Source organism: Triturus cristatus, chromosome 4_2 (assembly GCF_964204655.1).
Source record: "Triturus cristatus chromosome 4_2, aTriCri1.1, whole genome shotgun sequence".
NCBI lineage: Eukaryota > Metazoa > Chordata > Amphibia > Caudata > Salamandridae > Triturus > Triturus cristatus.
The window spans coordinates 551,860,757-551,884,335 of NC_140586.1; the positions used below are offsets into that span (position 1 = coordinate 551,860,757).

Here is a 23,579-nt window from a genome sequence, read left to right on the forward strand (position 1 = left end):
TCCTTCCCGAAGACTTAACCCCGTTACAAATTCCCACTACCTATCAATTTACACTCAACCCTTCTTTTCAATCAGTTCACATGCAATCCACTTAATGCATTCTCTCTCCAACTAGAAAGGTTAAAAAGTTGGCAATTGCAGGATGGTCTGCAGTGTTGCATTGGATAGCATGGTTCTGATAGCCCAAACATGCCATAAAATGCAATGCTTCATTGTGTCTTATCTTGATGGACGTTTGAGAAAGCCCTTTGCAGAATGTGTTCAATATCCAGAGAAATGCAGAATCCAACGATTCTACAAAATCAGTAGAACATTGTTTCTTTAGAAATGAGTCGAATTGCTTTACATCCTTCAGAAAACTAGCAACCTCTAAATCTGCACCGTCTCTCATAATAAAGCGTTGTGTCTCGACCGTTGCATCTTTTTAATATAGCAGGGAACTCCTTTTAACTTTGTGAAGATTGTTTCTTGAGTCTAAAACAGATCCTGGAACACTCCAGAGCCTTTTTGAATTGAGGTAAATGAATCATCTTTTGTTGCAATAAACTTGACAAAAGTACTCTTTGATCAGTTCCCTATTTCACTTCACAGCTTCCATCCCCATAGTCTCAGAACTATGCGTAAAAAATGGAAAACAAGCCTGGACTCATTTTCCAAGAAATGGACATTTTTATAACATTAGTAATCACAAGCGCAGTCGTATATCTCAGACCAGACTGAGGCAATGATCTGTGACATCAAACATATCTCAAGAGAAGGTCCATAAAGAAAATGCCAACTCTGTTGGTCAGCCATTGGGAAATAATGTTTTCCAGTACACTTAATCCAAATGAGTTACTTTGCACAGGCAGATTACGTAAAGGCGTCAGGTTTCTTAAGGACTTTTTTAGCACTGCAATTCTGGATGTCCTATCGACTAACAGTAAACAGACTGCGACATGTTCTCTATTATTCAGACTTGGGATTCTGGCCAATAATATTCCAAGGAGAGTCGCTTTTTATCTTGAATTGCCAAATATAATTGGCTGCCTTGCGAGTTAATTGTAATAAGCCCTAAGTACAAGGTCTGCTGCCCTTATGACGTTTGGAATGTCTCATTCTACTCAATAGAAAACATTCAAGGCGAGTGGAATTGGATAAACACATATTTTAGACTGATTGGCTTCAGTTTAGAAATGTCCAATTAAACAATAAACAGTTTAAGGCTCCCACCTATCCGGCACTAGTTGAATTAAATTTAAAACTAAATTCAGCAAATGTTTAAAGTAGGGTCTGAAGTTTTCCATATGACACTATGAAACATGAACAGCTGCTTAAAAACGGTTGATCCAAACTAAACCACCAAGGGCATAGTTAAGAACAGCTACATACCTGTAACAAAAGTGGTGCCAGTGGTTTGTTTTCTGCCAGTTATAGCTATATTATTTCTTCTCTCAACTCGAGAAGAATCCCTATCGCATAATTAGAACCATCACCTGTACAGTCTGTAAGACTATGGGTCCATGAATTCCAGCTTCAGTGCCCACCTGTCCACTTCAGCATACTTCAAATTAAATCCAGGTGTCCCTACTTTAATCTCCCCCACACTTTCAGCACATCCAATGAATGTAATATTCTACGGAGAAAATAAATAATGAAGAGAAAATAATTTTGCTAATGGTAAGTCACTTATTTTTCTCATATGATCATCTCCCCCAAAAAACGAATTTTCAGCAGAATGTGAGATGGTGGCACCAAGGTTACATGGTGCGGGGTGTTTTCGCAGAAATATCCGGAAGCGAGGTTCTCTTATGTTTACATACATTTAGGAGAACGTTGTACTGACGGTACAAATCTCTTCGATATGGATTTCAATTAGAGATAGTCAAGGGTAGAAGTTGCTGCTTTCGCTTGAACCTTTCTACCCCTGTCACTTTGTTACCCTTCCCAAAAGGACATGAGGACAATGGCGGTGATACACAGTAAACACTAAGGGGCAGATTTAGAGTTTGGCAGAAAGGCTACTCCCTCGCAACAGCAAACTAAATGCCTGCCTGCCTGACTGACAGACGGGCGGACATTAAGTATGTCAGCGAAGGGATTACTCAGTCTCCGTTGCTGACATACCCCTCATATGGCCTGATGTCGTAAGTGCTGTCGAGGTTTGGCCATACGACCGGCTGCCCAGTTTTATGTGGGCGGTTGAGTGGCAGTAAGGGGTAGTGAAAACTGCAAAATGACGCACATGCCATGGGAGACAAATCTCGATGTATGGGGTCATTAGCTTTGGCATTTTATTTTTGAAAATACAAAAACGTTTTAAAAGTTTGAAGGATGGTACCGTCATGCTGACTGAGCCATTCATCAAACGTTTAATCCCTTGACGGGAACTGTCAGTGAAAGTAACATTTCCCTTTAGTTTTATCTAATCATATAGTGAATGTTGCATTTCTTCTTAGTTTGGAGGGGAGGACCACAGGTTCTCTCACATTATTAACTTTAGTGACATCACAGTTTGACTATAGAATGTTTTTGTGACAACCGTTACAGCTTCCTATACAGGTTCCATGTATTACTGGTCTAATAGGAATAAACTGCCCTGTAAACGGGTTTTAGTGGATTGTATGATCATTTTACATAAAAATATTACTTGCTGCCTATCCTGTTCAGCCTTCTGATAAACCTGTGGGCCTCATTGGCACAACATATCAGCTAAAGTGAAATATTTAAATAGCATGCAGTTTAACAACACGGAGGTAAATTACCGTTTTATCAATCAGTGATTAAAAACCTAAATGCACCTGCTAAACTCTGAGTGAAAAAAAGTTTATATTTCAGCAGAGGTCTCTGTTATGAAGACTTCTTACAAGGATCCCCAGTCTCTTATAAAGTTCAAAGAGTTAAATTGTAAGCTTTTAGTAATACTGGTTCCTGCCAATGCTAAGAGGTGTCCCCTGGGCCGGCAGGCCTCTCTAAATATGGCTAGTAAAGGACCCTCTGGATGGAGGAGTAACGTACTCTGCCATACCAACAGCTTCACCTCCATACGCCAAACTCTAAATAAGACCCTAAGTACCACAACCAAACTCCCAATAATGCTGGTAACAGGAGTAAAGGGTGTGGGAACATTCATTCTCAAAGTAATTCTCCATTTCTCATAGCATTCTCTGGGTGTAGCTCATGATGCTGAGGTATTCCCGCACCAGAGTGATTGATTTGAGTGCTATCAGTCAGTCTGTGCGCGGGATACTTAAACGCTGTTTAAGTAGGCATCACTGTAAGGGCCTAGAAGCCTTGTTTCCTTTCTGTACTTTCCATTCCTTGCAATTCCACCACCCGCCCATCAGTTACAATCAGGCTTTTGCAATCTTTGCAGCCATGCAATGCAAATTATGCAATCTTGGAAACATATACACAAGAGCACTGCCGACTAAGACATTGGACCCTGCATCCAAGTAACACAAAAGCAAGTATTAGAACACCCACCCACTTTGAAAAAATAGCACAATCCTATTTGAGATCTATGAACCTTGCCTCTGGCATGTACAAGATCCATCAACTGAGCCTGAACATGGTCGTTTCAACTCAGTGGGCAAAAGACCTTGGCATGGAGATAGCCGAGGAGGCATGGTTATTCCTCTGGTTCAACATCCTCAGGACCTGCAGGAGAGTCCCACAAAAGGAAGGAGCAATGTATGACTGCTGCATCACACCAGGGTGACTGCATCAAATCTTTGCAACTGCATAGGAGACCTGCTGATGATGCTCTGGGGGAGGGGAGACTTTACTTCAAATATGGTGGTCCTGCTCAGTAATCCAGGTATTTTGGGAGACCGCCCTAAAATATATCAACAGTGTTTTTGGGTTGCCAATTCCTGCTGACCTACCAATCCTCATTCTGATGCTGTGATTCGAGGAACTTGGGAGAGTCTGCACTCATGACTGGGCTTTGCTTTTTCAAAAGGTAAGGGCACTGAGACAACTCACTGCCCTGTACAGGAAGATAGGTAATGCCCCACCAGTTACTCTTGGTTTAACACAATATGTCAAGTACTATCTTTCAAAATCTGACATACAACATAGCCCAGACAGATCACAGACTAATAACCTGACAAATATTTTGGGCTGGTATCTATGCTGGCGGAAAATAGCTCCTCCTTTAATTGGCAAATTCCCAATGGCCCGGCATATTATAGGGGTTGAGTGGAATCAGACAAAAGGTTGACAAATCCTTACCTATTATTAATTTTGTTTGCCACTCATGCAATCAGTCTGGCTCTGGGTGTGGAAGAGGGGCAGGGTGGAGGTTTTGTTTTAAGGGGTTTAACCTGTATTGATACACTTTTAATATAAGGCTTGGTACTTAACCGAAATACAGCTGTCTTGTATTGTACTAAGAGAAATTTGTAAAAGAAAAAAAAAAGCAAGCTTTTGAAGGGCAAACACTGGTACATGGCGTCAACCCTGTTATATGATCGATGGTCCAAGTGGCGTGTGACGTCACTTCAACTACCTAATGTTATGAATCGGCATTCCTGGTCCTCAATGTGCAACTGCTAAAGTAAAGTAACTGAAGCACACTTACCCAAACAGATATACTCTCAGGGCCCGCTTTAGCGCTGGTGGCGCCCGGTGCGACAATCATTTTTGGTGCCCCCAACACCGATGAAGCCTCCTCGGATTCTCACACTACCACCAGGAAAAAATGCCCTTCACCTTTCGAATCATAAGTTATTGCTAAAAACAGCGTCCCCTCCAAGGTCAGCGTCCCCTCCACAGGTCAGCACCCAGTGCGGCTGCACCGGTCGCACCGCCCTAAAGCTGGCCCTGTATACTCTAACATGCACGGGACAGACTCCAGATAATTCACATCAAAGGTTGATACAAGCCAAAGAGGATTAATAAATCTGCAATCCTTGATGCTAGTGCGTACCCTCAATAATACTGATCGCACTGAGATGCATTCACCACTCATACGTTCCCAGAAGGTGTTCCCTCATTTGGGAGGGGGCTTAGCTCCTTGCCAATTAGGAATCCTTCGCCTATGCACTTGTGCAATATTACACACATGGGAGCAGAGACAAAGCAACCATCATGAAGTGCACTGACTGGCCACCACATAGATGTGGTGCTCAGTGAGTGAACCCCCACGAAGGTGCCTTTCGGGAAGGGGTCCAGCGAACCCCCAAGCATCCCCCTTTAATGTGAGGCTGGATCTCGGAGTGCAAGTGAAAGGCAGACGCGCAGCTTCAAAGAGCTGGCACAGGTTTGTGACTGCACACTGAACAGTGCATTGACCATAAAAGGTAAGCTGTCCTATAATGGCTGTGGCACCAACTGGAACAGTGCACCCTATTTGTAATATAGCTTCTTGTTTGTAAGCTTGTGGATAAGTTGAGTATTTAGTAACAGTGACATTGCTTAGGACCTCGAACTTGGGAGCATGCAGATCTTCCCTTCTAAGCATTTATTATCAGGAGCGCCCGTGCAGGTAAGAGTCGCGGGCGGGGTGGGGGGTGGGGGGGGGGGGGGGTGGAGACTTGACAAACAATGGAGGAAAATTAATTATTTATTTAATTTTCCCTCATCGTCATAGGTCGATAAATCCCCGACCCCGCCCTACAGCTCTTACTTGCACAGGATTCTCCTGTTTGTTATATGGGGATGCTTGGGTTTAGATAGAAACAATTCTTGTGCTTTCTATTCATTTGAAAAAGTCTTAAGAGAATAAGTGACCATCTAGAGAAACAAGACTTTCCCTTTTTCGGTAATGAGCATTATTTTTCAGTTATTTGGCAAAAGGATGAGATGTTTTTTTTCTACTTGCACAAGAGTTTATATCTAGGCCGTTTAATTGTAAATGTTTGTTTCCTGGAGCTTGGAGAAGTATACACAGCCAAGAAGCTGCAAGCTGTGGTCTATCTATCTTACTGTGTCAGTTTACAGGATGTCGTTCTAGAGTGAGCATCTCACAAAAAGGCTGCAACATACAACACCTGCCAAATGTGGATTTCTCTCTGGGTTCTCCCTCCAATCCTCCATCTTAAGAATCTCTAAAGTATACCCAATAGAAAATGGAACCTAGTCTGGTCACAATCACGTGTCCTACCCACACTGTCCACATGTATCTTTTGCACACTCAAGTAATGCGCATACCTGTGGAATCCATGCCACACCTTGATGAGTAATGTACCCAGTTGCAGGGGACTGGAAGAATAATTTTAAAAAGACATGAGATGCCGGTTGACAACCCTTCCTAGCAAGCGACAGATAAAAAGGCGTGTCCTGCTAATAAGACCATTTTGATGGCACCTCTGTCAGTCCTTAACAGCCAAGTGAGGGGAAAGTGGCCACTCTGCTGCTTAAAAGCAATTACTTTGTGAATTATAACATTTTAATGCTTTCATTTTTACCCCACAGAATTTGAGTGAGTGAGTAAAAATGCTTGTATAGTGCCTTGCAACCCAGACACAGTCTCGAAGCACTGTGTGTAGATGCTGTCACCGACACAATTTCGGTCTTGTAAAGTCAAAGGTATAATAATGTCTGATTGAATGGAAAATGACAGGAATAACAAGAAACACCGCCTAGAGTCCGTTTCGAGCCAATGCGATCCATTAGTGTTCCATGCTCATAGTGGCAAGAGTTTAGTCACTGAATACACATACATCACACACCTTCAATAACATGCTAGATGGCAACATTTAGGCCAGGAGCAAGTCTGATAACTGGCCATGCTGAGCCTCTGTCATAAACCCAAGAGCAAGCCCATTCCTGCCATTGCCTTTTTTATTGATTTTCCATCAATAAAGAAGCTAGTTTTGGTTGCCTCCATCCCACTTGGTCTGTGTGTAGGTTTGGGATAAGGTGTTAGATATCATTGTGAATGCGTGTGGTCTTTTTCCTTCCTGCCGCAGGGAGGAAAGTGCTGGTGTGACAAGTGACGGCCTTGCGGGCAGCAGGGCGGGCGAGTTGTGCGGGGGTGGGGCAGGGTGTTGGTTGCATATATTTAAACAAAAATACATAAATAAATTAATAAACTTACCTTTGCGCCGGATCCCACGTCTCCGCTCCTGCTCTCCTCCCTTTCGGATGGAAGCACAGCCAGGCCCCAATGACCAATCACAACACTGCAATTCAGCGTTGTGATTGGTTTTGTGCATCCTGGTTCAACCCTCAACCAGGGAATGGGGGCCTGGGCTTGTTCTCCACGCAGTCTGTAATGCAGCCTGCATGGAGAATGGGAAAAGGGCTCATGGCTAGTTCATTGCGCACTTAGGAGTGGGCAGACCACTCCTCTCCTGCCCTGCTTTGAGGTCAGAGCAGCCTGGCCCAGCAAAAGCAGCACGAAGCGTAAAATGATAATAACATAAAGTTATTATAATTGTATGATAATAGCGCCATAGTGGAGGAGCCGACACTGGGTTTGACATAATTGGGGATTGGTGGTTATTTCTTCGTGGAGTAGGAAGCAATCTGAGGACTTTTGTACTTGCTAGTTCTGGGTCTGACCACTTGTTCGATGGGAATGACACCTAGGACAATCCTTTGATGTGGGTAGGCAGTTTGTTGTCTTAGAGTGGTGGTCAACATTCCCTCACATTATGTTTGGAAAGAAGGGAAGTGTTGATTAAGTGTCTGCTGGGTGGGTGTCTGGGAGTTAGATAAATGTCACAAATACACATAGCTATGTTAAATGCAACATTCCCTTTCATTTCTTGGAGTATCAGACTCCATAGGCATGTACAGAGAGACAAAAGAAGGACTTACAGTTATAATACAGGCGTATAATGCACATCCATCTAGGTTGACAGTCTCTCTGTGATATAAGGTGTTCAGTTTAGAGCAGGTGTCTGGAGGGGGAGGCAGCACAGATAAGTTGAGATTTATAGCTATAACTTACACCTGCCAGAGTGGTGGCGGGTATAATGAAAATGGACCATATTACAGCAGACAGCAAAGCAGATCTTAAATTGGTTGCTGATGGGGCTAGAATTAATTTCAAATGTATCAACCTCTGACGGTTAAGATCCAACAACATCTCCCTTTCAGGTCAAGGTCGACAGTTGGGGTCCTTCAATCCTGCCTTTGTAATTCACTTCCTGCCCCCCTCCGGAAAGTCCAACCTTTCCTCCTTCAAGAGCAAGGTAAAGTCCCAGGTTTACTAGTTTCAGGTAACATTCACCTCAGACACTAGTGCTGGGAGATAGCATTCCATATTAGTGCATTAAAAATAAAAGTGTCTAATCTAATTTTATCGAATCGTGTAGCAAATGTTGCATCACCTCTTAGCTTGGAGGTCGGACCGAAGGTTCTCCTACATTAATAACTGTAGTAAAATCACAGTTTGATAGTAGAATGTTTTGTGGTGACTGTTACAGCTTCCTACACATGCTGCTCAGCATTAGTGGTCTAGTCGGGATTAACTGCCCTGTAAAAATGCATTCTTGCGGTTTGCATGATCTTTTTACCAAAAAAATATTACTTGCTGGATCTCCTGTTCAGCATATTGAGAAACCTGTGGGGCTTTTTGGCACCTCATTACCTCTAAAGTAAAATATTTAAATAGCATGCTGCTTGAAACAATGATGAGGTAACTTGCGGTTTCATCAATCATCGATGAAGTGTCTGCAATGCATATGCTACACTAGGATTGAAAAAAACTTCATTTCCAGCAGAGGTTTCCTTTAAGAAGATTTCTTACAAGGATCCCCAGTCTCTCATAAGTTCACAGAGGTAAATAGTAACCTTTTAATGTGCCCAAAGAACATCTTCAGTGATGCTAGCAGTAGTCAAAGGTAAGAAGGTTGCCTACCACCCCACGTCTGGTTGTAGGACAACTACAGGGTTTCACAGCTCCGGAGTCCCTTCACTCTCCAAGTAAGTGCACATCAGGACGTCAGTTCTAGAATTACAGCCAGAGCACAAACACTCAGAGGGGCATGCCAAGCTTGTGCTGCAGGCTTCCATACATTTGACCAGACCAAGAGGCCACTGAAACCTTTGATATTGTAGTTAGCATTTTGTGCATATTACTTAAACGCTAAACTCATGTAATGCTCTGCTGTTGGGCCTGTTTTCCCAGTACTGATTGTCTCAAGAGAGGGTGCAAAGACTGAATATAGGGGGCACTCTGCTTTCTCAAGATAATTCTCATATGTCCTTCCCCTTGACACATTCCTCATTGGCCAACTATCAGTAAGCTGGGTTAAGAATGTTCCGAATGCTCTTTACCTCAAAAAAATAGGTAGCGCGCAAAAAATAAAAATTCAAAAGTAAGAAAAGGAACCTTGACGGATGTAGAACTAAAATACAAATGTGAGCAGAGAAGAGTACATAGGTATGTTCCTGTACATGATAAAAATGTATTGAGGTATAATTATGACTGACAGCGTAGATGTGCGTGTAACAGTCGGATGATATGACTAGGCAAATACTTGAGTTCCTGAGATATATGGCCTGCGAGGCTATGACCCAGCAACTAAAAACGCTTCGGAATTTGACAGCAAGTTGATTTACGCAACAATAATATCCACTTGCGCTATGTACTGTTCATCACCTCAGACACAACTTTACTGATAACATCACAAAGATTTTTTTAAATCCCTTCTATTTTACGGTTTTTCATTATTTGTTATTTTAATCATTGCATTAGTATTGGCTCAATAACAATGATAATAAATAATTCCTATACCTTTGTATGGCAGTCTCACTGCATGATCCCACCCACCCTATCAACGGTGCCCTCTACCCCCCGCCCACAGAGTATGAATGTTGCCTGTGTGCTGGGCTCTGTCCTACTGTGTCCTTTCCCTTTGTGTCCTGCACTCTCAAATAAATATTGCTATGAACTACTCAACCATAACTACATAATTTCGATTGCCAACTCAGTACGGAAATATATCAATTAAGGAATTTTTTGTTACAAAAATCATATCATCACCCTGCAAAATCAACAACACACCATAGTATGACAAATAATATGGCTAATTGTGTTATTCAGAGTGTATTACAGTTGTTTGTAATGTTTTTATTGAAAGATCTATCTTATTCTTATTTACAGTCATTATATTTATACTCATTAGCAGATCAATTTACACATAAAAAGGAGTCACGTTAATGTGGTTTATATTGTGCTTCAAACATTTCTGTAAAGTTGTTTTAAAACATTCTTCTTCTGTGTTGTTTGTTGTGTGTTACGGTTTTGTATGGCTCTATCCATGACCACATCCCTACAACCGCCCATCTTGGAAGCGAATGAATGGAGCTGGCACTACTATGTCCCAACAATTAAACGGAGGAATACATGTATTGGATAGGCCTTAACCACTCTAAATTATTGTACACAGAAGTTGTGTCCAACCCAAGAATGTAATAAATAAAAAAACATAATAAATGAATGCAAACCAAAGCATATTTATTGGACTGAATTACTGTAAGCTCAAATATTTTAAACTGTTTTTGGCCTTATAAGGGACAGGGACATAGCGTCTGGGGGCGTTTTGGGGCGCTACACCCCCCTAAAAAATGTCTGTAGTAAATAGCTGGATACCATTGCTTTCAGTCGGGTATGGTGTGATGTCCCTCGGATTTCACCCTGGATTTTTACATACACACACCGACAAAAACACACATAACACACTCTCTGTCTCTCTTGTCTCTGCCTTAAAAACTTGGTTACTTTGAAAAGGATTGTGTTTTAAATACTCCTAGCAAGCAGCACTCCTCTCTTCCAGTCCCTCTCATGTTCTGCTTCTCATAATGTTTTTAACATGATATGCCAGCGTGATTGTTGGGAAATCTGAAACTCACACCTCCCACCCCAATCTTACTGACCAGGTGATGCCCCTGATAAGGAGAAATATTTCTATTCAATCAATGAGGAAAAGTAAAAAGATATATGTTAGAATAAACGTATCTGGCCCAAGTACTATCACTGAAGCAACACATTTACAAATTAGCAAAGAAAAAAGCTAAATTCACGTACAATTGTCTATGAGAACATGTGACTTACTTTGGTAGTTTTCCTTGCTTACTCCGGAATTCCAAGAGTCAGCTAGGAGGATCCAGCCTTACTCTGTAATTCAGGATGAGCCAGGAGTATCACAAGTGTAAGTCCCCAAAAATCTTTGTGAATTGGGCCCTCAGTATTTTCTGACGTTTTCTGGAATGTTTAGGTCAGTGGTGGCTGATACATAGCGGCGGTGGCGGGGTGAGGGATAGGGGGGAGTTAAAAAATAAACATTCTCTAACCTTTTGAAGGGTACCGTCTTCCTCCACCATCTGTCCTTGCTGCTCTTCCCGGAAGCACACAGGCCCTCCTAAACCAATCAAAACACTGCTGTCACCACAACAGCAGGGTCGTGATTGGTCTGAACGCTGTGGTTCGGCGCTCATATAGGGACTGCAAGCCTTTGCATGATCTCCACTAAGACAGTGCATTACAGCCCAGTGGAGAAAATGCAAAGTGCGCATGACTGTTTTGCCGGCCCTAGACGGCCGTCCAAACTAAACTTAAGTGCACATACCACTTATCCCTCTGCTGGCTGTGACGACAGCCAAGCCCCACCCCAAAACTGGCTTCAGCAAGGAAAAATAAAATGATAATAACAACGAGTTATTAGCATTTTATCTTTCCTTTTTTACACTGCTGAAAAGCAGTGGGGCAACGCTCCTCCGCCATAGCGGAGGAGCTGCTGCTGGTTTAAGTATTAACTCTAGCAATGATTTGAAATCTTAAATCTCCAGTATTCGTACACATTAAATCATAATAGACCACAATTACTGTCCAGTGTAAAAGTGCACCTTTGTCTTGCTTATTCCTCTTAAACCAGTCAAGGTGTGGACAATTTCTGATACACAAAAAGGACCTGTGCTCTTTAGGTGTGCCTGATTGGTATGGAGCGTTGCCCAGCCCACACTTTTATGAAGTGCAGGAGACAGGGTGGAAAACAGGGGATGAAACCTGCTGGAAACATAACATTTTAATTTCCAGGCCATGCACTTCAACACCTAGAAGGTGCAAAAATAATTGGATGAAGCTGTCGAAGGCGACCAAAGAATCCGCTGTGCTCGTTCTTTTAATTAACTAGTGGTGTGTGGGTGCCCAATCGCCAGACTTTACTTTATGAATAAGGGAATAAATTACAAAACCTATCAGCTTTTTTAAACGTCTCCAAATATTGTTTGCTGAGTGTGGGATGCGCATCTCTGAAGAAACATCAGCGCATGTGGTTACGGACTAGGTGAATGTTTCCACACTTGGTACAATGTGATCACAGGCATGCACATCACGCGTGTTCTTTCTCAGTTTATTGATTACTCTTTCAGGTGTATTAACAAGTGTATTATTTGGGCAGATGATACACTGCTCATTTGAACAGTCTACATATAAATAGAGTCAAGTACACAGTGCGCACATTTAATACCCAGAACTTAACTTTGGAACCATTATTCTTGCATAAAAAATAATGAATGTACCTGTGTGAGAATAGATGTACCACAGAGCTCCAGTCAGCAGTGCACCAATCAAAAACGCTGCAAAGGCAATGCCCACAACTGTTGGGGTGTCCAGGCCATAAAACACAGCTAAAAGAGAAAGGGTTACATAATTATTGTACTTTGCTACTGTTGTCCCATTTTGAAGTATAATACATCATGAACTTTCAGGTGCAAAGTAAAACAACCATAGAAACAGAATACCAACACTGGTTTGTGATATGCTACATACAGCCAACAGAATTATATATAGTTTAAAAAAAATGTGTCTTAGGAATACAGCACACACCACAGATCATTAGCGTATGGTTCCTCCTAAGCAGTTCGCATATCCGTCAAGGCAGTAGGAAGCAAAAATAAAACCACATAAAAAGCAAAGTATCTTTGCTACTTTGGATCCTTTCTAAATTATGGCTGCAGTTGACAGTAGGTCAACATGACTGGTATCTTCCTGCCTGTTATCTGCATATAATCCTCTGGTCCTGGAATGGGTAACCACAAATAATCCCTATCTCTCATTCAGGCAGACTCAGGAAATGCTTAATTTGTGCTGGTGAACACTCATCCACTGGGACCAGACCAGGGCTTATTTTGTATCATCAGACTTTTGACTAAGGGTAAGAGTGAGGAAAGCAGAAAATGGGGAATGAAAATGGAAGATAAAGATGGGAGAAAAGGGTATAAGGGGACAGAAGAAATCAAAAATAACATGCAAGAGCGAGTTAAAGCGACTGAAAGAGTAGAGCCGGGGAAGAAAGTGGCATGCGGTGGAATCATCACTCGACAATGATGATATATGGCAATCTAGCATTCGGTAGCCCTGGCTACAGACTCCTAAGAAAATATTTGGATACCTGCAAATATCTGTGAACAAATTAAGCATGAACCCAGCAAAATGACAGCACTTAGTGCTGTGCTCCTCACATTGCCTCATTCATTTGAAGCGCTATGTGTTCATTATGAATGGCTCTCATGTAGAGCCTTTACCGTGAATAACTGGATTGAAATACAGCTACTCGCTACGATAACGTAACAGTGGTGGAAAACAAAAGCTCTTTCCAACTGTTGTTACATCACAGGGGATGCCCGTGCTTCCCCTGTGTTGTCCGAGTCTCTGCTAGCAGCAGAGAGGCAACAGAATAGTGGCTGGCCATCTCAAACACTTCTCAGCCTCTTTAGAGTCCCCAGAGACCCTGGGGAGGTGGAAGAATGTGGGCACTGCACCAGCACCCACATTCTTTGCAGACCCACACTGCCAGGGGAAATGTGTCAGACAGGTGAAAACAAGCCACACTGACCAGCAGCTCCGTGAGCCACTGCCAGCAAAGCACCAGCCCTCAGCTCATGTGAGACCAGACAACATAGCCTCAGGAGAGGGGGGGAGCCCAGAGAGTGAGTGCTGGATGTGGGTGGTGGCGGTCCAGCTATTTTTATATACATATTTGGATGAACAGAGGTTTGAAGAGGGTGGAGTGTGTAAGTGGCATGACACCAGGTTACAGAAGAGGGGGAGAGTAAATATAGAGGGTTGTTGAGGTGGGTGGCGGGAGGCCAGGTATCTTTTTTTTTTACATTTGACAGTGAGGGAGGCTCATATTATATATGGCTCCCCAGTTACTATTTTGCCCCTGTGCTACAGTTGAACGTAGAGGCAGATTTGTAGATAACACATCAATTTGTAGATGGGTAAAACGTAGGCAACAGGGCTCTTTTCACAACAGGGTTCTGAATAGCATCCTCGACTACTTAAGCTTCACTCTTGTTGGCTATATAGCACATCACACACAGCCCTCTGATTAAACACATCCCTGCCATCCACTGTTGCCCATCTTTAATTGTATAGATACTTAAACATGAAGCCAGACTGCTCAGGATAAGAACTACTGACAATTCCCATAGGTTTGATTTTGTATATTGGAAATCTTTGGTGAGCAGCACAGGGTGATGTGTGTTTATGATTGTGCAGAAATGTGTAAATGTGTGTGTGTTTGTAGAGAATTGTAAAAGTGTGGGTGGAAAAATGAGATGGCATTTGTTGGCAGTGTCAGTAAAGAGGACAGAGGACAGATCCGTCATGTGACATGAGCCTCCTTTCACCCCCCTGATTGGCTTAAAAGGATGTTGGTATGAAGTATGTGAAAGTACCATTCTTTCTAAGCAGGGATGCTCTATCCGTAATGGTGCAGCACCAACACCCCTCAGCAGGGCTGCAATACCTTCAGCCACTCAACACCAGCCCTTCTGAGGCAATACTTTTAATGGCCCAGTATGGATTAGTTTAGGGACAGTGTTTGTATATTGGCACCACAGTACAGTTCATGTAGGATGGCACCTGATGTCTGCTTTAGTCATACTATAGGAATACAGCGTCAGTCTGACTACAACCTTCATAGGAACAGCAATGCGGCCATGCCACTCATTCATAGGCAGAGAGCACTACACTCGACCAGTTCCTTAAAGTCCGAAGGCACATTATTCGAGGCAGAAGCTGAAAAAACGTTTCTGTTCTGAAAGGTGTGCGTCTACTCGGGACCGCAGTCACCAACATGTCAAATGCACGCTCTAAGTGGTTGGACAACAGGTGAGGGGCCCCATGCCACATCCAACACCTGCTCTTTACTAACGTTTAAGGCTCAGCGTGCCACAAATCTAGCGATGTCAGCAAAGGGCCTGTGTTTTGATGTGGCTCTCTTTCTCTTTTCAGGAAATCAGCTCCTGGCATTAATCTTTGCAGATAAACCGTGAATGTGCCGTATTCTTCTCCACGGCTGCAGCCGGCTGTACTCTTTGAAATGTTCGCGGCTCCAGCCCCAATCTTAGGTGGTGACAGAAATGTCAGATTGAGGGAGAGAAAGTGCAGAAACAGAAACAATTGTTTCGACTGTTTGGCTGTAATTGAAAATCTGACACGAACAGCAGCCGCAGAAACAGTCACTTCCGTTGTGCACAAAGGTCTTAACTAAGAAAAGCCTCCTGTGGAAAATCCTTGAGTGGGAGTTTGTTCATCATAAATACAAAGGCAGAGAAAGAGGGGCAGCAAAAACTATTTGGGCCTTTTCCACTTTTTTCCATCGAGTGTAGAGTAAAAATCTATCATTTCATTTTCCAGGGTATTTATTTGGCGTAGGAGAAGCATGGGGAAAAGAGAAGTCACAAGAAACAAAAAAAACGCCCACTTCTTCGAAACTATTTAGGCTTGAAAAGTAAGCTCGGGGTAGTACAGTTTTTCCCTCACCATGTTCAATATATATATTTTTTTTACCATTTAGTTTTGAAGCAAGATCGCAGCTTCATGATACATGTCTCCTCCAACAACAAAAAAACAAGAAACTTCAGACATACTTCAGCATTGTCGGGTCTTATGGACGAAGGGCAGCATGAGTTTCATTGGCAAAACATGCTCTATAGACACATCCGGGCATCTGGCAAGAAAAGGGTCAAAGCTAACTGAGGGTCCATCTTCATATCCCAAAAGCAGGCTGGATCTGAATCCTTTACACCCTGAAATGGGTCAGAAACATCACCTGGACACATGTGACACTCAGATCTAAGGTATTGTAGTGTAGGTCCTTAATACCCTTCATGCAGGGACCTGCGCTGTTTACGGATAACATAAACTGTGGGTCTGGTGGCAGACTGACTCTGTTACACCCTCGGCGAGTATGTTAGCCTATGTTGTTGCATTAGCTAGCTCGCAGTGCCACTAGAATCTCCTTCTATCAGAGAGATTAGTTTTTGGTAACCTCAGAACACAACAAATCCTGATTCCTCAGACTCGTGAAAGGTCCCGTTCTACCGCGCTGCGGTTTGTAAGGGCTGCAGATTTTAATATTTTATTTGGGGCAGTTTCTAGCGCGTTTAGCGCGTTTTTGCGCGTTTGGCACTTGTCCTTGTTTTACTTATTGTGTACTGGCTGGGCTCTCCCCCCCCCCTCACACCTGCATTTAAATTGTGGAATACTCACCACCGTTTTGGTGGGCCCGGGTTCTGTGGGTGGTCCGGGGATCGTCTTTCATCGGCGACCAGCGCCATCTTGGATTGGGCCCAGGCTTTTTGTGGCGGGCGCCATCTTGGAGCGTCCAGGCGCTCCTCCCTCCACTTCGGTGCCTATTTAAGGCACTTCTCATTGGTGGTCTGCCTGAAAGGTCCCGTTCTACCGCGCTGCGGTTTGTAAGGGCTGCAGATTTTAATATTTTATTTGGGGCAGTTTCTAGCGCGTTTTTGCGCGTTTGGCACTTGTCCTTGTTTTACTTATTGTGCACTGGCTGGGCTCTCCCCCCCCCTCACACCTGCATTTAAATTGTGGAATACTCACCACCGTTTTGGTGGGCCCGGGTTCTGTGGGTGGTCCGGGGATCGTCTTTCATCGGCGACCAGCGCCATCTTGGATTGGGCCCAGGCTTTTTGTGGCGGGCGCCATCTTGGAGCGTCCAGGCGCTCCTCCCTCCACTTCGGTGCCTATTTAAAGTCGCTCTCACCCGCGCAGCGGGACGCGCAGCTAGGACGCCGTCGCTCGCCGGAGTCTTGCCAGAGTCTTGCCAGAGTCTTGCCAGAGTCTTGCCAGAGTCTTGCCAGAGTCTTGCCCGTCTGCGCCCGTCTGCGCCCGTCAGCGTCCCGGAGGCGTTTCGGCGGCGGGCGGGGCTCTGCTCACCGAGAATGAGTAATCCGGGCCCTCATTTGGTGCGGTACTCTTCTAGGGAGCTGCGCTCCTTGAATCATAGGGAGAGCTGCTGTTGTACTGTCTTCCCGGGCCGCTACAGAGGTAAGTCGCGATGTCCGGGATGCGGCTGGCATCCGACACGGGTTTTGTCATCAGCCCCGCCTACTGACAGTGCTGGTGCAGAGTATGCCTGCATGCTGTTAAACACTAGATCTGCACGCAGCCATGCACAACACATCTTTGAGCTCCTCGAGACAGAGAAGCCACTTTGCCTAATGCTGACGGAGACCTGGTGGGGTGAAGCTTCCAATCCTGATGTGGCTATGGCCATTCCGCAGGATTTCGATGTCTTCAGGAAGGATAGAGCAAAGGGCAGGGGTGGCGGGGTTGCATTGATGGTTAAGAAGGGCACGCCCTGCACTATCCTGCCCACTGAGGACATCCGCGGCTCGGAATCGTTGGCTTTTTCAATTGTGCTAGCGCCGCATCAATCAGTAAAGGGACTGTTAGTCTACCGCCCCCCTGGTCCGCTTGGGACGTTTTTTGCTGATCTTGATTCAGTGCTGGTTGGCCTAGCACTGAGAGCAGAACACTGCTTAGTGGCGGGGGACTTTAACATCCGGATGGATGATCCGTCGGACCCCGCCGCTATTAAGCTTTTGGAGGCTATGACTCCGCTGGGTTTTACCCCGCATTTGCAGGGCCCGACCCATGACAAGGGGCACACTCTAGATCAGGTCTTCTCGACCTCGCCTCTAGTGGTGAAAGAGATTCTCCCGGTCTTGTGGTCGGATCACTGGCTGGCCAAATTTGTAATCAGCGGCAACGCCAGGGCGCCATACCCTGTCTCACAGCAGCGGGGACGAGCCTTTAGAGCATTTAGCAGGGTGACCCCTGAGTTGCTGGCTCAGGCTGCTGTGACGCACCCTTGTCCTCTGTCTGGCGAGCTAGAGAGAGATCTGGAGTCCCTGCAAGAATGGCTGACGGAGAGGCTGAATGACCTGGCCCCAGTCCCGCCCCCCCGCCTGACATTTAGGCGGGTCTCGGCCCCTTGGTTCACCCCTGCTCTGAAGGCTACGCGGCAGCAGTGCAAGGTGGCCGAAAGGGCCTGGCGGGCACATTATGACAGCAAGGACAGGTCTGCCTACATGGCTGTGATTAAAGCTTACCATCGAGACATCCGCCTCGAAAAGAAAGCCTATCTTGCGGGGAGAATCGAAGCAGCTTCGAACTCCAGTAAGGAGATCTTTACCATCGTTCGAGAATTCATCTCCCCTCGGACTACTGCTTCGGAAGAGGGGCCCGCAGAAGCTTGGGCGGCGGATCTTGCGTGTTTTTTCACAGGCAAGATCAAACTTATCCAGGACTCCTTTCTATCGAGTGAACTGGTTATATCGCCGCTGCCCGTGGCGGGCTCGCCTCCCTCTGTCGCGCAGGGCGCCTTATTGGCTGAGTTTCCTTCTCTGCCAGCCTCAGCTTCTTTAGCACTTATGGGCAATTTAAAATCCGGGTCTCCGCTTGACCCTTGCCCTGCTAAGCTCCTGGGTAAACTGGCGGTGGTGGTTAATCCGCTGGTGCACCCTCTTCTCAACCTCTCGTTGAGTCTGGGAGAGGTGCCGCCAGTATGGAAGCAGGCAATGGTCGTCCCGCTGCTTAAAAAGCCGGGACTTGACCCGAAAGCCCCAGCCAATTATAGGCCAATTTCGTTGCTGCCGGCCCTTGTAAAAATTTTGGAGAAGCACGTTCAGTCGGTGCTCTCCAATTTTCTGGAGTCTCATGAGATATTACATGACTCCCAGTCGGGCTTCCGTCCACATCGTAGCACCGAGACCGCGCTCCTTGAGGTTTCTGAAACCATTAAAGGGGTATTGGATACCGGGGGCAAAGTCATGTTGGTGTTGTTGGACTTGTCGGCGGCTTTTGACACCGTCCCCCATGAGGGCCTGCTCGCAAGACTCTTTGAGATTGGTCTGCGGGGGACGGTGCTCAAATGGTTTTCTTCCTTTTTGGCCGGCCGCCGGCAAACGGTCTGGACATCATCTGACACCGCCGTAATGCCGCCTCTGGGAGTCGGGGTCCCTCAGGGCTCTATTTTGAGCCCGACCCTTTTTAACATCTTTATGACCCCTTTGGCGGCGGTGGCGGAGTCATTTGGTGCCCGGATCGTGTCGTATGCCGACGACACCCAGCTCCTCTTCTCTTGCGAGAGAGGGGCTGACTTTGACGGGGAGAGTATCCAGAATTGCCTTGGGGCTGTGTTCGCTTGGTTCCAACGTAACAGCCTCAAGTGCAATTCCGACAAATCGGAGGTACTCTTCTTTGGTTGCGAGACGGAGCCTAGCTGGCAGGCCTGGTGGCCCATCGACATGTTCCCTCCGTCCGGCTCTTCTCCCATGGCTAAAAACTTGGGGGTTAAGATGGACAAGGGGCTGACGATGAAAGCCCAGATCCTGGGGGTAACCGGCACTTGCTTTGGCCTGTTAAAAATGCTGCGGAGGTTCCTGCCTCTCTTATCCGAGGAGCACAGGAGGCTGACGGTGCAGGCTCTGATAGGCTCCAGGTTGGATTATGCCAACATTCTTTACCTGGGCCTGCCAGAGTATCTGCTACAAAGGCTTCAAGTTGTACAGAACGCGGCGGCCAGGGCCATCTTCGGCCTAAGTAGACGGGCCAGTGCCTCTGGGTTGTTGGTGGCGTTACACTGGCTACCCATCCGCAAACGGATTGCCTTTAAGGCTTTGACCCTGGCCTACAAGGCGCTCCATGCGGTGGGAGCTAAACATCTTCAAAAGAGACTGACCTTCTACCATCCGACTCGCTCGTTGAGGTCAGAATCTCTACTCTTGGCGGCTGTTCCGCGTGTGAAGAGGGCTCGCCTGGGGGGCCGCTCTTTCAGTCTGCTGGCCCCACAGATGTGGAACGCACTACCGCTCCCTCTGAGGGGGGCGTTCACTCTCCTTGATTTTAGAAGAGGTCTCAAAACCTGGCTGTTTACTCAATAGGTTTCCCAGTCTTTTGTTTTCTTTTTGTTTATCTTTTAACCTGTTTTTAGTTGTGTTGTGTTATTCTGAAATCTGTTTCCCTTACCTAAAAGCGCCGGGACACTCTTTTTGAGTAACCGTTGCGCTATACAAAAGAATAAATAACATAACATAACATAACATAACTCGTGAAAAAAATATACTACTTTTCACCCATTCAATCGTGCTTGCTCGATTTCTCTCAGAAAGATACACAGAAGAAACAGTCGGGTGTGTTTACAATAAGAATTTATTGTACCGTTGTTCTTCTCATGTAAAATCTATGTGCTGCTATAACTGTAACACAGTAGCAGAGATATAGAATCAGCAGTACAGTGAATAAAAAGGAATAGTACAGCTCTACCATTTTTCAATAGTCATGGACATATACATGAATATAAAATGCATTTATAAAATAAAGTGCGTACTCCTAAGATGCCTGACTAGATGTACCTGAGTGTACCTAGCATGTGAGTGGGTGCTAAAGAGCTAATAAGCCTAAGAGCCTCATAGCCTAATAGTCTAAGAGCCAAGAATCTAAGAGTCTAGAAGCCAAGAATCCCACTAGGATTTAGTTTAACCCCATTACCTGAATAGTGAGAATGTGGGACTTTGTCCTGGACTTGAGTTGGACACCCCGCAAGGGATAGTTAGACCACTGTCAGCTGAAGCGATGGCATGCAGGAGCCGCAGCATCTCTGGTCAGCGTGTCGGCCTTGAAGTCTCGGTTCGCTCCTGCTTACTGATAGCAAGAGATGCTGTATTTATACAGTCTGTGTGTGTGTGTGTTAGCCATTGTTCAGTATGAGGATGACATTGGGGATTAAACCTTTGTGCGTAGATAGGAGAGGTCAAGTATGCCCCCTGGAGAGTGTTCTCATAAATTATTCATATGTGCTAAGGATGACGTCTTAGCAATATCGATCGGGCAAAACCCACCCTCGTCATGAAACTAGGTGAAAGGTTAAGTCCTTAAAAGGCGTCAGTCCTTATAAGGCGTTCAGTCCCTATAAGGCATGCTGTCCTTATTTGGAGTTGTGTCCTTATAAGGCACGTTCATATGAAATGAAGGGGAGATTATGTAGGGAAAGAGTACGATGTTCTCTAAGCCTATGTCAGTGTCCTGATATGAAATATAACAGTATGGCATGGAAATGGCCTACATGTGATGGAGGAACCAGTGTCTCTTAAAAGGCTTTGCTGATAAGAGGAGAAAGATTTGTCCGCATTCACAGACCAGATAAGCCGGAAAAGAAACACAGTCCAGTTTACGGGGCCCATGGCCACTTTAGGGAGAGAGTTCCTACTCACTGCTACCCAGTTTCTCCTACTGATGAAAGTGGACAGCTACCATGGCCATCACTTGAGGGCATTTAGGATTGTAAATGTGGATTATAAAATCCACAGTAAAATACTGGTAAATCGTTTGATCCCTTGGCTCCACGATTTGATACACCCTGACCAATCTGGATTTATACTGTCTCAAATTTCAGTACCCAACATCAGATGGTGGGTCCAAGTTTTGAACTCTCCCCTTTGGGCATATCCTAAGGCCGTAGTACTAGCACCCAACATCGAAAAAGGCCTACGGCTCCCTACAATGAGTCTTTCTCCATATGGTTATGGCTAGTATGGAGCTGGGCCATGGATTCCTTAATTGGACACGTCTATTGTACACCGGTCCGACAGCATGTATTAAGACTGGAAAGATCATTTCAAGCTCCCGTGCCATTGGCAGAGGCACCAGTCAGGCTGCCCACTATCCGTAGTTTTGTTTGCCATAGCAGTTGAACAGCTGGCTTTAACACTTATACAGACTAACTCCTTTCATGGATTGATGGTACTCGGCTCTACATCTCTCTATATGAGGATGATATGCTATTATATTTACATGGGGAAAGATCGGTCAACGAGGGCACCTGTACTGTGATTGCATGACTTGGTGAAGTATCTGGCCTACAGGTGAACTTTGTTTAGTCTAACACCTATTTCCTGCATGCTCTGAGCACCAATAATAAGCCTCTGGAAATATGGGATGAGATCCGCTGGAAGCAGTGCACTTTCAGATATCAGGGGTGCAGATATACCAATCCAAAACTCAGTTGCTCAAGCGCAACATCAGGGCGGCTATATCCTCTCTGCGCCAATCTCATTGCTTATGGCTCACGTTGTCATTGACTGTGATAGGCAATGTAGCCCTTGCAGAGATGGTCATCCTCCCACACCTTCTTTACTTCTTTGAAATGCTCCCCATTCGGGTATCCAGGGCAATGTTTTCAAAAGATGGATGGGATATGTCTAAAATAGACCAGGGACACAAAGCATCTGCTACAAATGAAGTTCCCTCCCTGAGAACCATTAATAGTCTCTCAGGCAGGGTCAAGTCGCTAAGAACCAACAACAGAGAGAGAGAGAGAGAACACAGGGACTAATTTGTAGCCAGAGAATGAGGATGAAAAAGAAGACCTTACTTACTATTCTCTGGTGAGTCAGTCCGGGAGGAATGCTTGAGTAGATGAAATTGAAGTACATGAGCTGAAAGTTGCTGCTAAGCTTTTCTTAAATGAAAAGGATGTATACACATTGAACTATGTGTTCACTTAACTTATTTGCCTTTGTATTAAAGACATTTGTCTGCCTGAAATATAGTGGCAATATATACTGTTCGATAAAACTTTAAAAGAAATAATAATTCAACTAGGTTTCCAATAGTTCCAAGATTCCTTTTGGCAATCATCTTCGTACATATGATCTTTCTCCCTGTTGGTGGTTATTATTACCACAGCTGATATCTTCAAGTAGCGAGATGGATTACACATAAGCACTGAAAATCATTTCTGTAAGACTGCCAACAGGATTGCTTAGCTGTTTGATTTCTGATGGAATTCTTTTTACAATGATTTTAGGTGCATAGATAATAACGGGTGATTTTTCGGGTGATTTTTCAAATACGCTTCTGAGTTCACATTCATTTAACCTTACATCAGATTTTTATATTAATTCAATCACTCAATCTATCAATCAAGAATCTTTATTTTGCAATGTTTCCAAAGCATGTAAAGTACACAAAATAGTAACAGCATTAAAAATATACATAATATATAAAATAATTATTAGAAACAAGAAAAACAATCATATTTAAAATCCAGATTAAAAACAAGAAAAAAACAAGAAAAAATATCATCGAAGTTTTATAAAGTTCATAGTGCCATCACAATTAATTAATAAATACACCACTGCTGTCCTCAGGTCTACCTTTCTATGTTGGCTCTCCTATTTTTAAGGGAAGACGAGAGAAACGAGGCCGTAGTATAACGTACAAATGGATCGCTCAGTTTTTTGTTCAAATAAAGGCTGGACGACATTGCCTAAAATTATATTTGCGCAGAAGAGGTAGAATGAAGATATACCTTTGGAGATCA

The 23,579-nt window shown here is 44.6% G+C and overlaps 1 protein-coding gene across 2 annotated transcripts in view; it reads right to left on the bottom strand.

Annotated features, from left to right (window-relative positions):
• Nucleotides 1–23,579, bottom strand: part of TGFBR3 (transforming growth factor beta receptor 3) — a 339,353-nt gene that overhangs the window by 23,089 nt on the left and 292,685 nt on the right. For both annotated transcript variants that reach the window (XM_085602172.1, XM_085602173.1), the window contains exon 15: nucleotides 12,460–12,567. In XM_085602172.1, coding sequence (XP_085458298.1) covers nucleotides 12,460–12,567 — 108 coding nt within the window. The remainder of the gene's footprint in view (nucleotides 1–12,459; nucleotides 12,568–23,579) is intronic.